General features: G+C 31.5%; 1 protein-coding gene across 1 annotated transcript in view; it reads right to left on the minus strand.

Annotated features, from left to right (window-relative positions):
* Positions 1–7,116, minus strand: part of LOC130442536 (collagen alpha-1(XI) chain-like) — a 29,813-nt gene extending 22,697 nt beyond the window's left edge. The window contains exons 1-6 of the mRNA XM_056776712.1: positions 6,987–7,116; positions 5,293–5,416; positions 4,274–4,374; positions 3,146–3,302; positions 1,346–1,508; positions 146–320 (exon numbers count right to left, since the gene is read on the minus strand). Coding sequence (XP_056632690.1) covers positions 146–320; positions 1,346–1,508; positions 3,146–3,302; positions 4,274–4,374; positions 5,293–5,416; positions 6,987–7,110 — 844 coding nt within the window. The 5' untranslated portion in view covers positions 7,111–7,116. The remainder of the gene's footprint in view (positions 1–145; positions 321–1,345; positions 1,509–3,145; positions 3,303–4,273; positions 4,375–5,292; positions 5,417–6,986) is intronic.
* Positions 7,117–16,189: the final 9,073 nt, after the last annotated feature.

Raw genomic sequence — 16,189 nt, forward strand, 5'->3', positions numbered from 1 at the left:
TTAAGATGCTGTTCAAATACGCAAAATGAAAACAGTTCACTCAGTTGGGTGAAGATTGAACCGTATACGGAGGTTAAGAATGCCCATCATTTATTATAAACGTTTTGTTTACGTTTATTTTGATGAAAACTATTATTATTCTTACCTTCTGTTTCTCTTGATAGTTCATATCCGACATTTGCGCTGTTTGTTCTGTTAAAGCTAATGGAAACCTTTGCGCCAAAATTAGTTACGGAAAATACACAGTCAGGTGCATAAGATTTGCACATTTCGTAAGCATCATCTGGTCTTGGAATAATTTTGATCATTTGAATGTCTCCCTAATAACAAAGTGATATTGTAATAATATTGTAATAAAATTGAGTGTAAGATGTTGTTGACAGAAATAGAGAGAAATTTTAATAAAAATTATTTTTCAAACTTTTGTGCTCTGTTTTTCTGAAATAAGTTATCTTTGAACATAGATTCAATCTATATCAATAAGCGCTAACCTTCAAAAGGTTGTTAGTTTGGAAAAATGGATGATAAGGAATTTCTATGCTAGACTAATAACTAATGTTGTCGTTTTCGACTGCCCTATGTATTGAAGTTTCCATTATATTAATCATATCTAATGAATATCATATACGTTTTTGCTTATATTTTTGCAGTTAAATAACTGCTAATATACAACGTATTCCTTTGGGAATAAAATCTAGCGCATAAAATGATCAGAAGATCTCCGGCCAAAATCCGTGCGAAGACGTAAAAGCACGAAAAATTACACGTTTGATTCATTGATATAAATGTAGAAATTTGCCTTTCGAAAATACGTGTTTTTGTTATAAATTATGAATAAATATCCGTTTTAACTTTCTCACATAATTGAATGGAAAATGTTTCAAACAAAAATTGGTTAGAAACAATTAAATTTTTACAAAATGAATAATAAACAATATATTGAATACATTTTGTCAATTGACAAATCCTCTCAATTTTTCTCTTTCAAACAATAACAAATTTTTTAATTTCAATCACTTTCCATTCTTCGGCTATTCTACATTATGAAATTTAGAAAATTTGCGATATTCTCCAATCTAGTTGTAGCCTGTTGATCAAATTCTAAGCGTTTCTGCTTTTGATCTTCTGAGAGAACATGTACATGTACAGGAGATTAAACTTTTTTTTAATACAATGAGTACAACTTTTGTATCTTGTATAAGGTACAAAACTAACAGAGGAAGAAATTGAAGAAAACAGCGGTTTTAACTCTAATGCCATGCTCATTTAGGTACACCTATTATTTCAGCTTTCATACATTGAATATAAAATTATAAAAATAGAATAAAGAATTCCAAATACTAACTTTATAATATCCTTCATTAGCCATTTGATATCCTACATTAATTACACCGGAAGTACTGAGCTCTGAGTTCAGTGGTCTTAATAGTGATTTTGTTATGATTTGATGACAATCGATGATGGCCGTTATAGAGTCTCCTTTCACGCTAAATGCCACTCTGTGCCATCTGAAATAAGAATTTGTCATAATAAAAATAATTATATATAATTACTAATATTTTGTTATATCAATTCAATTGACGATATTCGCCTCCAAGTCACTTTTAAATGCTATTAAACCGAGAATGTCCATGTAGTTATTCTACATGTATTGTGTGGTATTGTGTATGTATTGAGTGGCTGATAACTTACTAAACGTGATTCTTTCATTAAAAAAATTAATTATTAAACAAATGTTTTTTCACTATAATGAAAATCTTGTTATTCCCAAGGACACAGTTGTCACATTATCATTTTTCGCCAAAAAATGTCATCATTTCCTTCTGAAAGCTTTAAGAATGAGAGAATATTTTTGACTTTTCCTTACATCCAAAGTATCTATTAGATTACAGTATATCAAGTTAACATCGGTAAAAATAATCAAATCATTTATTACTGTATCTATTTGAAGTAATAAATCTTATAACTATTGAGACTTTTACAGTATCTCAAAGGATAACCAGTGAATTTTTCTAAAAAGTTCTAAAAGACTCCGACTTCTCTTATATTTAATCTTAAAATTCTTGCCCGTTCCTTACTAAGTTGGATATCCAACGTAAGATGGCCAGTCTCTATTTCCTACTGATACATCGTTTAATTCACTTTCCACTTAACTTCGAGAGATACAAAAAGAAAGGACCTTTATTGAGAATGTACTCAACTTTTATTATAAAAGACTTTTTTCCAAACTAAAATGAAAAACAAGAAACATTTTCTCCGGTTTATACAAAGGTATTGGAAGGAATATTGGGTAGACTAAGAGATCCGTTATTGTCCGGTTTAAAGAGCACATAGCTCATTTAAAATATGGACGTACCCGAAAATCTAGTATTGCCGATCACGCTGCCAGTCAAAGTCATGACATAAATATTAATAATTTAAAATTGTTAAGAAATGTATCCAATAATAAATTGTTGGATGCATTTGAGAGCATTGAAATTGCTAAATTAAAGAAAAGCTTAAATAAGCCTTAAAGTCCACTATATAGTTAATAAATGTGAAGATTACGGCTGGAATTAATTTTCGCGGGAAAAGTTTTATTGGTGGAGAAATTCAGTATAAAACAGATAAGTCAAGTTATCAGATTTTAGTTTACATTCAGTCTCTCTCAGACGATAATTTGGTTATCGAAAAGCGCATCAAACAGTGTACGAGTAATTGTGTAAATGTTGGTGTAGTGGTAGTGTAAACAGTGTGTTCATCCGTTCCTTGCTAATTTTTTACATTCAATATATGAACCCTACAACAGTTACAGTCTTCTCACGTTACTGGAATGAAAATGTCAGCGGTCACAGATTTGATTATTGTGGATTTAAGAGGAAAGTACTCATAGATGTTTATGTCCACAGAAGCATTCTGCTATTAATTGTCAACCAATGTGAAATACAACTCGCACATAGCCTTCAAAAGACCTATAAATCTTTTTCATTTCAGCTAAGTTTACTAGCAATATCCCTGGCTTTAGATGATACTCTATAGGTAGAAATTGACCATGCTTGAGTCTATGTCTTTATATACTCATATCTTAGAGACTTCAATTTCTCAATAGTGTATGGAAGGTACGTTTTTTTGTAATAATTACGTTAAGAATAATAGTTTAACTTACTCTCCGTCATCTACTGTCGCTTCAAAATTAATTAGATTATTTTCTTCAGGAAGTTCCTCATTGTCTTCATAAAAAATACTAACTTCACTACCAAGCGTGACGGAGAGCTGTTCATCTCCATTTTCGGTGAATAGCGTGAAGAGTGGAAACGATTGATCTGAAAAAATATAGACCATTAAAATCATTTAATAATAATGAGGTTCATGAGATTAACTAAAGGTTAGATAAACTTTCACAGTATCACCAAAGAGCTCCCTCCACATTTTGATACCATTGTCAGAGAATCCATCGATGAAATATTTCTAAAACACAGTCAAATAATATTCTGGGTGAGGTTATTTGGAATTCCGAAGAAGGGTTTCACCATTTCTAAGAAGTTACCCAAGAAGATAGTGTGGGAGATGTTGGTTTTTTGAAGGTTTCTCCATGATGATTCAAAAAGACATTTGTTTTTGAAAAAAGTTAAGTAGGGCTGCATTTGATGGTCTGAGTAGAAAATTCGAAGTTACTAGAATAATGAACAATTGTATTCTGGACTTTTTGAAAACACAGTATTTATTGAAGAATTATGAGGAATCTAATCAAGTACAAACTCAAACCTCTGCAGTTTCAAAACTTGTTTGTAAATCGATCTTTTATTCCAGATCTATGTCCATATTTTACCTTTAATCGTTTCGTTTTCTCCTCACGTGTGCTCAAGTTCAATTCCCAGGTTTAGACTAGGAGCTTTTTGTTTTATATTTTTGAATAATATCGTCCAAGGTCACACTTACTCAGATCACGTATAATTTTGAATCTGTGTGCGCTTCATCTCATTGGGCGTCTAGTCATCACAACAAAAAACTTAAGGACAAGTGTAGGAAATACAAGGAAACAACTAATTGATTAATGTTCCGCCCGGAAATAGTAGATTTAGTATAAACATAACTGAACTGTTTACTATCAAAAGAAAAATGTGTTGTTTCTATATTTAGTATCATGTGGTGGAATTATAAACTTAATTATGAGGTCCAGTTTAAATAGATAAGTTCAAACTAATGGATCGGTACAATTTTGATATCTTCTTAAAACAATTTAAAAGAATAAATGGTTATGGAAAAAGTTTTTATAACGAGTTTGGAAACTCACCTGGAGCGGTACGAGCTACAATCAATATGGAAAAATCCTTGGGAAAACCATCTGGAAAATATTCCTGTGTTGTTATAGATATTTTAGCCTGTTCACTCCATCTGAAAATTAAAAGCTCTCTGTTAGTTTTTGGTTTCACTGTCGCGAATACTTTATTTATACGAGGGCTATCTGAAAAGTTTCCGACCTAAACCAAAAGATGTAAGTGCTTTTTAATATAAGTTGAGAAATATGTTTGCGTTGAGAGATTCTCACGAAAACCTGTTTGTTGTGAAGATTTTTCTGAAAATAGAAAAAACTGGACATTGAGCTGTCATTAATTATTTGTTTTTGAGGACCTACGTAAATGAAAGAGAAGTTAAACGCTGTGTACCAAGACTCTACACCATCGTGTTCGCCCGGAAGCTTTTGGATAGCTGAATTCAAACCTGGCCGTATTAGCTTCACTGACGACGAACGTTTGGAAAGACCAAAAACTGTTGCAACCAGTGAATCAATAGAATACATTTGCCATATACTGGAAATCGTATCTTTTTACACACTTAAAATTCATGAATTGTATTTCGAATCGGTAGGAAAAAATATCTCGTGTTTTTTCAGATAACCCACGCATAGTAGTGAATAATATTCAAGTTAAGTACAATATTTGTAAAATTTCATTATATTATTTATTATCATTGTAATATTTAAAATATTTGTGGTTTTTTTTTCAATATCACAATCCTATACCTCTTAAAAATCACTGATTACAAAATGAAGATTTACCATCTATATTTATAAAAATATCAGTCTTTTTCTAAGGTAATAGTTATGAGATATGGTATTTAAACAAACTATTGAGCTGAAATTGCCGACTACATTTCACATACAAACGAATTAATTATTTGAAATTTCAAAATTTTGACTTTTTTAAGAAATACAATGTAGTGTGATGCAAGGCACTGGAATCCATTACTGCTAAATGGGTAACAAATAATTTACATAACAATATGTTGTTATATATCCATATTAATATTTACCTGTAAGCCCAATCTTGTTTCTCGGGATACTCATCTTCTCCAGTATCATTCATACATCTCCCCAAAAGTCTAATGATCCCAAGTGGCTCTTCATAAAGATTTGATACTTCTATTAGATCCACACCTAACAAACAATATCTAGGATTATTATGCTATCACTTATATTTTTATACATGCAGTCTGATACGAAAAGATTTTCCAAAAAAATATACAGGTTGCTTCTAAATTTATAAGGAAAAAATCAAGTGGGTGATGTCACACCTAGAAGGTGGCGAGTGAAATAAATTTTAGTTTTCATGATTCAGTCATAATGTTGAAATATTTGAAATTTTCGCGTAATTGCAATTACCACATTCATTTGCGTCTACTTTATTGTTTACTAAAATTTGTCCAGGCTATATCAGATGCTGATACAAATAAGAGATTACCTTATAGGATTGGATTCAACAACTCGTGTACAACAGTGTAAAAAAATATCAAGAGTGTAAACAATAATTATTTAACATATTTCGATGGACACTTTTTCATACACACATAGCTCTCTCCTTAACTCTAGCCTCCATAATTGTGAGTAAACTAACAACTTAGAGATTATTATTCTTTAAAAAAGTCTAGCAAATAAACTATTGGGGGGACTGAACTCAACATTTGAGAATATTACTTCATAGGAAAAATTTGTGTGGTTATTGTTGACTCAAACATGTATAGAAGTAGGTTATTCTGAGGCATTGGGTTCACATGAATGGAGTGATACGTTGTCTGAAATAGTCCGATACAATCTTCAAAGTAAAATCGAAACTTTGAGAAACTACAATATGCATTCTATTGAAAGCAGTTCTAAGCTGGGAGAAGATATAACAGCATCAGGTAGATATAAAGTATGTGTTTTAAACAAAGGTTTAAAACAATTTATTCATTTTCTTGAAGCTTTGATATATATTTATAGTGCAGGGGTTGAATAATGAAAAATTGTAGTTGAAACTCTATTTTTTCACGTCAATGATTCTTCTAGTAGAAATATATGTTTTTAAAGCAAAAAGAATTATATTTTTGCAAAATTTGAATAAAGCATCATATATCTAATTACATTCGTTCTTAAAAATTTTAATACGAATAGAAGATTCGGGGTAGAAGCTCAATTTCTAATTAAGATGATTGAAGTACACAGTTCTGATCATATGTAGAATATTTTTACCAATTTTACCGATCTCAGCTTATGCACAGAGAACAGAAATTGGTCTGATTTGACCTGATAAATAGTATGGTAGATGAGAAGTCTCAAAAAATCACAGGAAGCAGTTGATGCGTTCAACTCCTATGTTTTGGAGGTACCACAATCGGAATGGACAAAATTCTTCGAATATTTTAGAAAACAATAAAGCCAGATTCAATTATAAATATTTGTTTTTATTTGTCTATTTCAAAACTTAAGTAGCAACCCTCGTGATTAATTGGGTTGTAACAATTTTAAATGCCCAAATTGTACAATAACCGGAATCTTTTCGAAAAATTGCTCCACAGTATTTAATGTAGATAGCCCAATAAACAAAACTATAAAATTCTTCAATATTTGACAAATTAATAGTTACTGTCGCTCCGTTTTTGACAAATCTAAGAAAAGTTTTTTTTCTCTATTTTACATGGTAATTATGAAGATATGATTGATATAATATGTTATTAGTGTTATCCCTTACCTTCGTTTTCAAAATATTCCGCTGCATCTCCTACAATGGCTCTTAATACTATCAAACACAAGAAACATGGAAGACCGTCAAAGTTAATCCGAAATCGAGTCCAGATAGTTGTCCTAAACCGCATGACTAACTACTATTTAGATACAAATACGTTTAAAATGATGCTGAACTCTCATGCCTATCTCACTGATTTCATTTCCACACTTCTAATGCATTTCGCACATTTCCTATTACGAATCGAAACAAATTATTATGTTAATTGATCGTTATCATGACTTAAATTGAAGTTGTAAATATGTGTGGCGAGTGTCCAAACATAAACTCAATTATTCAATTAAAATACTCAAGTTAATCAGGAGCCATTGAACTTATTAATTGCATCGTTGAGCTAAATAAGAAACTATGCTCTGCAACACTAATAAACAAAAAAAGATTTTTTTGTTTATATCGCGTGTATTGGGATCAATGTTTTAGAAATAGCGTTGAGCTTGTTTTTATGAAAAATTATATTTGTATTGACGGTTGTATGTCATGTAATGATAATATTATATTAACATATTGCGCAAATATTATAACAACATATTGCGAGAATTCAGGACAAACTAAAAAATTTGTGCATACAGCATTTTTTGCACTGTCATTTGGTCAATGGCGCTTTTCTCCAAATTCCAGCCAGTGACCACACCAAACTTTCTACAGTAAATTCTCTATTCATACTGCCATTTCTGGCAGCACTGTGTGGCAGTGGCAAAAAAATCAATTTTTGTCATTTCATCAGTCTTAAAATTTTAACAAAATAAATAAAATAAATAAACTATTAATAATATACAATACCAGAACGAAATTCCATTACCAACAGTCTGCCAAAGCGAAAAACGTGTCCGTGCGAGTGCAAGTAAGACAGTAATATAGAAACCTGCGGGCTAGAGTGAGAGTGTTTATTGGAAATCTGTGAACTTCATTAGACATAGATTTAAAAAAGGATACTGTGGGAAAATATTAAAACGCGTATTTTTTTCTTTTAGAAGTGACAATTTGTAGATCTATTGCTGTTACCTGTACCTGTGACGTACTTTTATATTTTTTACTTTACATTTCGAAGGTCCTAACACAGGTATGAATAAATAGTAGGGATCCTCTATATACATATCATCTCTATACATATCATATCTCTCTTCTCTGCTATCCCCCACCTTCTCCTTCTAGTATTCCTCTAGAAATCATCTTCTGCTTCCTCCTGTTTGTAGCCTTCTTGTTCCTCCATCACAGGCTGCTGGGATCCATAATGGCCTCGTAGAATGCTTTGTCTTCTTCCTTTTCTATATATTCTATTATCCCCTCTAGATCCTTCATCTTTTCTTGAGATATCTTGCATTTGAACTGAGTTTTCAGTAATTAATCCACATAGGGAAGTTCTTCAAAATTATCATTTTTATTTCAAACATTTATTTTGTCTCAATTTACCATAATGTCATTTTTCTTTGCTAAAGCTGATGCCACTTTTACAATACCAGGATTCTGGTGCAAAATATGAAAATGTGAAATTTTACTGATTCCAAAGTTTTTAGCGTTGAGATACTTCTTAACAAGAGCTCTTTGAAGTCAATAAAACCCTTAGATTATAAATTAACAAAACACATGTTTCTTCACGACTTTTGTATTGTAAAATCTTCATTGTAACTTTTGTTATAGTAAAATTTATTTAAGTACTATTCAAATTCCAAAAAGTTTGTAATAAGTGTATTTATTTTTAAAAAGTGTTATAAACGACATTTCTGGTGCTGCGAACAGGATTCTCGTATAGAAGCCACCCGTTTCTTGGTCAATTTCAATTGTTTAAAGAAAATTCACCGAACCTAGGAACAGAAGGAAGAGCATGCTGAGGAAATCATCAGTAAGGATAACTCAATAAACAATATACCAATGAATAACAGTGATATCTCTTGCCTTTGTGCTACATTGCCCGAATTTTCCTCGGGAGATAATTTATCAATCTTTTTAAAATCAGCCGATAACTTGATTGCTTTTCTATCGACACATAATATTATTTATTGTACCAAAGAGAGAACCTAGAGTTTATCTGAATTATTCCAACAAATCTATTTGTACAGACGTACGACCTTCCTTATTAGCTAAGTACGGTGACAGACGTTCAGAAGATATTCTAGTTACGCAATCATGGTTCAAAAATTAAATGAGATTTTCGACCAATATCAGCAACGTGTGTCGAATAATGTGATTAATTACTCCAACATATTACTTGAAACTGTAATTTTCAAAATTGTGAATATTTGTCGCACTTCCAAATTACTTTACTCTTTAGTATTATTTTTCTCGAAATCTACCTGATAATTTTTATTTCTGTGGTCTCCAAGAGCTGTTTCGTTTTTGATGTTTGTGATGTGTTGGTCATTTGTATAGGTATTGCAATTCGAATCGATTTATTCGCCAGATCTAGCCCATTACGATTTTTTCCTGTTTCTTAACCTTGAAGTTATGCTTGCAGATGTATATTAGATAAGGTCGTATACGTCTTTTTTGAGAAGAAAGACAGCAACTATTATTTGAAAGGGTTACAAAGGCTAGAATATCGTTAGAATAAGTCTATAGATTTAAAAGAAGCCTTTGTCGATAAATAAAATTGATTATATGAATATCTTATTTATTTGTTAGATTGCAAACTTTTCAAACAATGCTCGTGCGTAGAAATTTTTGTATAACATGTATATATAAAGCATATACCATATCTAATTCATTAATTTATGAGTCAATTATGACAAATGAGAATATATATTTATATAACAAATGTGGAGCACATACGTTAAACGAATTGTAACAAATAATTGGAATAAACTATTACGAATGCGTGCTTCAATTATGTAGGCTCCTAATGTTATGGCTATTTAGTCGCATTCTAATTTCAAATAGATTGATAGCCAATTCATCATACAAAGGTCAAGTTATTGAAAATCATCTTAAAGAAAATAACTTCATTGGACTCATTTCTCGTGTGTGGGTATTATTGTGAAAATGGCTGTCAATGATAAAAATATGTTGCGTGAAACATCTTTATTAAACATAACACACATAAGAGATAAAAGAGAATTTGTTTCAAAATTATAATATCTTCGGATTAAATAGTAATAAAAATATTGGTTACTATCCAGTGCCTTAAAAAACGGGAAATGTTTAGAGCACAAGGGAGTAAAGGTGTATACGGAGCTCTTGAAATACGAGGATATGTTGAAAAATTCTTAGCCTACTATAGAACCAAACAAAATTTCAATGTCAAAATATTTTATTACTCAACATATTCTCCTCTTAATTGGATACATTTATTACAGCGAACCCGCAATGACCTTTTAAACTTTTTTTCAGTTGATGAAAGAGATGATAGTCGGACAGAGCCAAATCTTGTGAATAAGGGGGGTGTTCTAGTAATTCAAACCCTAAATCACGAATTTTTTGCATGGCAACAAACATGAGATTTGTCTGCAGGAGCATTGTTCTGCAAAAACAAAGCACCTTCCGCGTCTTTTCTCTTCAATTTTTTCTCTTTCTCTTTAGAGTGTTCAGTAATATCGAATAGTAATCTCCAGTTATTGTTTTACCCTCATCCAAAAAATAAATCATAATAACTCCATGGCAATCTCAAAAAACTGAAGCAAGAACTTTTATAGCAGATTTTTGGGCACGAAACTTCTTAGGTCTTGGAGAACTAGAGTCGTAGAAATGTACCATAATATCAATTCGATTTAAGAAGTCTACATCGTTTTCAAATCGAGCACAGATCGAACCCGATGCTTCTACCCTTGCACGCTTTTGGTCAACATTCAAACATTTGAGGATCCATTTTGCAGCAATTTTTCTCGTGTGTAAATTGACGTGAACTATATGATGAACGCGTTCGTATGGAATATTCAGTGCTTCAGATATTTGAAATATAAATCGGTTCACTATAGACCCAAAAAATCAAAAACATTTTGAATTAATTTTATCCTCTCCACGACAGGCTTCTATCCACTGCTTTGCAAATTCTTCATTTTTTTGGAAACCTGTTTCTTCGGTATTTCGATTGGTGTTTTTAAATGTAGTCACGACACAACCCAGCATTATGATTTTATATTAAAAAGTACAATCTTTTAAAAGAAATTAAAACCAGTTATATCAACTCTACAATAGTCTTGAATACTGGCTAAGCCGAAATTACAAAAAATATCATAAACATGAAAAAACCCGGTATTTACAACTATAAAATAATATTAATGGACATGCAAACATTCTGATTCCAGTGTGACGTCATGTTCGTGGCGTGTCAAAAGAAAACAAGGTTCTCGCTTTCTTCTAGCCAATATCTCCGTTTTTCCCTTCCAGAAAAGTTAGGCAAATATAACCCTATGGCAATCGAAGACGATGGCACCGACTAAATACGTTAGTATGCAGCAACAAATTGAAAAGAATCCAATAAAGGAAGGTACCTGACACTCTATCCAAAATAGGGTTCAATTATAGAAAAAAATTGAAATATTCCATGGATATATTTTCTGTTTTTAGAGATAAGTATATATCACTGAAATCATTTCATCAACCTCTTAGTTATAAGCTGGACATATTGACTCTCTCCAATTCGTTGAGTTCATGTTAATACCAATTGTAGCAAGAATAACGCAAAAAGTGTGTTTTTCAGTTTATTTCAAGTAAAATATAGTTTCTAAAATAAAATGTCTTATTTCAGAATAGCATTCACAACATTTAAAAAAAAACCTTCATGAAAGTTAATTGTGATTTAACATACTATTATATAATGACAGACCAATCGTTGAGCTACAAAACTCATGTATGGAATCATAGTTAATTTTATTAATGATGTTTAACAATAAATGAAAATTCAAACAAATCCAATGTTGTTAATACATATAATAATTCTTTTTAATAATAAATACATTGAGAATAGTAGCGCCACCTATTTATGGGATTACAAACATTATTTATTACTTCAATTGCCATCTATTAGTGAAAGTTTGATTTGAAAGTTGTATAACATTTTGTTGCATAAAAAAATCGTATCAATGCTACCTCTAAAATAAAACCTGAAAACATTATTACTACAATAAACGACTTAATTAAACATCCAGCCAAAATAAAAAATCTGGAAAAGTTCTTTTCACAATAATTTTAAAATGAGAAATCCGCAACAACAAAATATCCATCGAAGCTTTGGAAAAAGGCCCAAAACAATTTTTGATAACGCGATTTTTCGGTAAAAAAAGATTTACCTTAGTATCTAAGTGCTAATCAATATTTTGCTTCCTGGACTAGATTCGTAACATTTCCAATGAAAATTTTATGAAATTTTGCATAAACTGAGATATTAAGCTCAAACTAATTTGGAATAAAATAACATATGGACGGTGTACAACTTTTTCCTAATGAAAAACAACTAACTCAAATATTAGATATCATAGTCAAAAGTTATTTCAATCCCTGTTTTCCAAATTTTGCTTTGACATAAAAATTTTTACCTTCCTGTCGCTGTGGCTACAGGCAAAAGAAGTCTTTTATTAAACATTATTTCATTATTGAAATAATATGATATAAAAGAGAAAAACATATTTGGCCATCATTTCTATCGAATATGAATCCTCTGGAAAATTGATTTCACCGGAATTATTGACAAATTTGCTTTCAAGGAAGCCAGAAAAGTTAATTTCTACTTAATTATTAGGTGTGATAGTTTTTGTAAGATTGATTTGTATACTGATTCCACGAAAGCTGTTTAAGTTGTCATTTTGATTTAAAATATTATATATTTTTAATATCTTGGCTTTTTTTACAATAAGTTGTAGTAAGAAATGAAACACTCTGAAGAGGGCGAAATATTAAGTCTTTACACGCTGCCGGCCGACTATGGATCCATAGCAAACAAAGGGCAGCCTAGCGCAGAACATTTAAAATTTTTCAATAAAAATATGTATAATTTCCAAAAATAAACATTTTAAGAACAGTTCATGCATTTTTAATTTTAAAAAATCTTCTAAATTGAGGTGCTAGATAGTAGATCTACCAATTTTGCATTTTACATTCTGCCAACTTCTACCAAAATTTGGAACATAATCTACTAATTTTATAAAATTCGGGTTGGCAACACCGGGTCCATCGTGATGTCTCGATTCACTGTCTGTATGGCAATAGCTCGAACTTCTTTCTGCAATGACTGTTAGCTGTCTTCTCAGTTAGCTCAGTTATCTGGTAATTTTATTCTGGTTTAAGCATTGTGGATTCTTATCAGGACTCTTTGGTTGCCGATTGGAAAATATGATTATAGGGGGAAGTAACCCCTGATTCGCTTTATTATCCAAAGATCGATAAAATCTGTACGCTTATAGATAGGCAACTTCTTATACGTAGATGCAGACGAGGTTAAGTCAATCATTATTCATTAATATATCATTACAAAGATTACTTATCCTTTTACAAGTGTATGAAGTGCCCAAGTTGGACCGAATGTATGAATGTAGTCGTAAGTATAGGGTTCCAAAGGCGACTATCAAGAGGCATGCTGATTAAAAAAAAGTGCTCCAGAAATGGAAAGAATTATTTCTGAGCATATCCTTCACCTTGAAGAATTCTAGCTTTTGATGTTGTAGAAAAATATGTATTATCACTTTGTTACAGTACAGATAAAAAAATTGCTAGTAAAAAATGGTTTTACTCATTTTTGAAACCAAATCCCCAACTTCTCTCTGAAGGTGCCCCAATGGCGAGAGCCATAGGCTTTGATAATGAAAATGTTAACAATTTTTTAGATCTTTTAGAACGAATTGTTGATAAGCATAAATTTACAGCCGACACTATATTTAACGTGGACCAATCTGGTTTCCCAAAAATAGGGAAGCACCAGGTAGGAAGTCTACCAAGTGGGGAGCGTGGCGTCAACACAACTATGGTATGTGCAGTTAGTGCTACCGGTGCAAATATTCCACCAATGATAATTTCTTAGGATAAAAAAATTTCATACTGACCTTAAAATTGGAGCGCCTCCCGCCAGTATTGTTATGATTTCCGACACAGGATATATTAACTCAGGTCTCTTTGTTGAATGGCTGATGCATTTCCAAAAACATATAAACTGCAATGTATATAATAATGTTCTCCTACGGCTTTATGGCCATACAACACACAACAAAAATTTCCGGCTTATGAGTTTGCTCATGGTATCGTCTTACTTCAATTGCCTGGTCATACCACCCACCGTTTACAGCCTTTGGATATAGCATTTTTTGTTCCTTTGCAGATTTATTTTACACAAGCTTGAGAAACGTTTCTATGCTTATTTAAAGGGGAGAAAATATATCAAAAGCAAATGTTAAAATTACTTAAGGAGACATATAGCAGTGCGGCCACTTTGGGAATTGCAGAAAATGCCTTCCGTACTTCCGGAATTGGGCCAGTAAATAGATTTGTATTCAACCAATTTGCACCAGCCGATATATTTCAACCTGCAACTTTTGTTATAACTTCTAGCAGTAATAATGATGAAGATAGAGATAGTTACAACGAGTATAAACGATTTAGGAGAGTTCATAAATAAATATCACCGCAAACACAGAAAAATAAAAATCCAGATGGTCCTTCGTCTTCTCGTTGAGCGCCAATAGCTCAGAAAGCAGTGGAAATAACAAGCAGCCTTTATCACTCACACTTAGACAAAATAAACTTAAAAAACTTTGAAAAAATAATTTCACCAAAGTTTGACAAAATGCCGAAACATAAAACAGAAAATAATAGTCCATGTGGTTAGGTTGTAATTTTCGTTAAGAAAGCTAATGGTCCAATTTAGGAAGCTGGCGGTTCAAATAAGAGAACCAGTTTTCTATATTGGAACGATGACAAGATTTATTTGAATTCATCTTTTACTATTATAAACGGTATTTAAAGTTTAATAAATGCTTTTATTTTGAAGATACACTTGCGAGTTTCTTCTGTACTACTTATTTTTTATTGACACTTTTTCCGTGTTTTTATATAGTGAATATCATAAAATTGGTTCAAATTAGGCCACCCCTACATTTTATATGGGTAGGTCCATATTTTACTGAAACCTGTGCGTCAGAAAGCCTGGAGTAATTACTTTGTTGTGATTAATTCTGGACTTTCCCATAGATTATAGTGTCTGGTTACTTCATCTTGTACCCTTTTTCTTGTTGCTTCGTCCTTGTTCCTTCATTCTAATAGATCAGGTTTTTTTAAGGAAAGTGAAGATTTCTTAGTTGCATCAGCTCAGGATATCCAGATTTAAATATATTATAATACTATTAGTTTACAGGATCGCTAAATGATATATATTTTTATTCATTCTACTTAGATACCTCACCACGAACTATACTAAATTTTCTCTAAATCTCCTGAATACATTATTTCATCTTAACTACTAACTATAATTTTGACTACAAGTTAAAGTAAACTTAATTACCACCACTATACTTATATCTTACTAAGTGCTTACTTATTGACTATTGTAATGTACTAATTATTGTGCTTATTGATTATCTCTTAAGTTGTTCCTATTCCAATAATTGTCATGTTATAGTTTACAATCCTACCTCTAGTTTACAATAATCTAATTATCTGTTTGGTAAGTTTGTTGCCAGTATTAATGAATTTTCATACCTAAGATACCTTTCGTGTTTATGAGCCAATTTGACCATCCATGGTGGCATTTTTTGCAATTAAAGTACAGCGTTATTTTATTGGTTTTCTTGGGTGCCTCTTGTATTACTTTGACGGAGCGGATATATTACTTTCTTCATCATATTTGTATCTTTTTTATTGAAGTATATCTTGAAATTTATTTTTTCTCAACATCTTTAATAGAACTGGGAGATCCTCTTAACTTGGAACATATGCCTTCGATGGCTTCCTCTGGAGAGAATACTTTCTCCAGGATTCTTAAAACTACACAAATTCACAGATTGACCGCTTGATTTTCAATCCTTTTTCTTGTATCCTTTCTATGGGGACCTTAATACCCAATATTTCGTTGCACCCGGATAACTCTGCTTATTTCTGGTCCTAAGAAAGTCCTTTTTTTATTACTTAACTTCAATAGACCAGCGCATTTTTTCTTTCGTATTTTTGTTATGAGTATAGACAATCGTAGATGGTAATTGTCACTATGCTTTTCTAATTTTTGTTGGATGTTG

This window comes from Diorhabda sublineata, chromosome 1 (assembly GCF_026230105.1).
Source record: "Diorhabda sublineata isolate icDioSubl1.1 chromosome 1, icDioSubl1.1, whole genome shotgun sequence".
In the NCBI taxonomy this organism is placed as follows: domain Eukaryota; kingdom Metazoa; phylum Arthropoda; class Insecta; order Coleoptera; family Chrysomelidae; genus Diorhabda; species Diorhabda sublineata.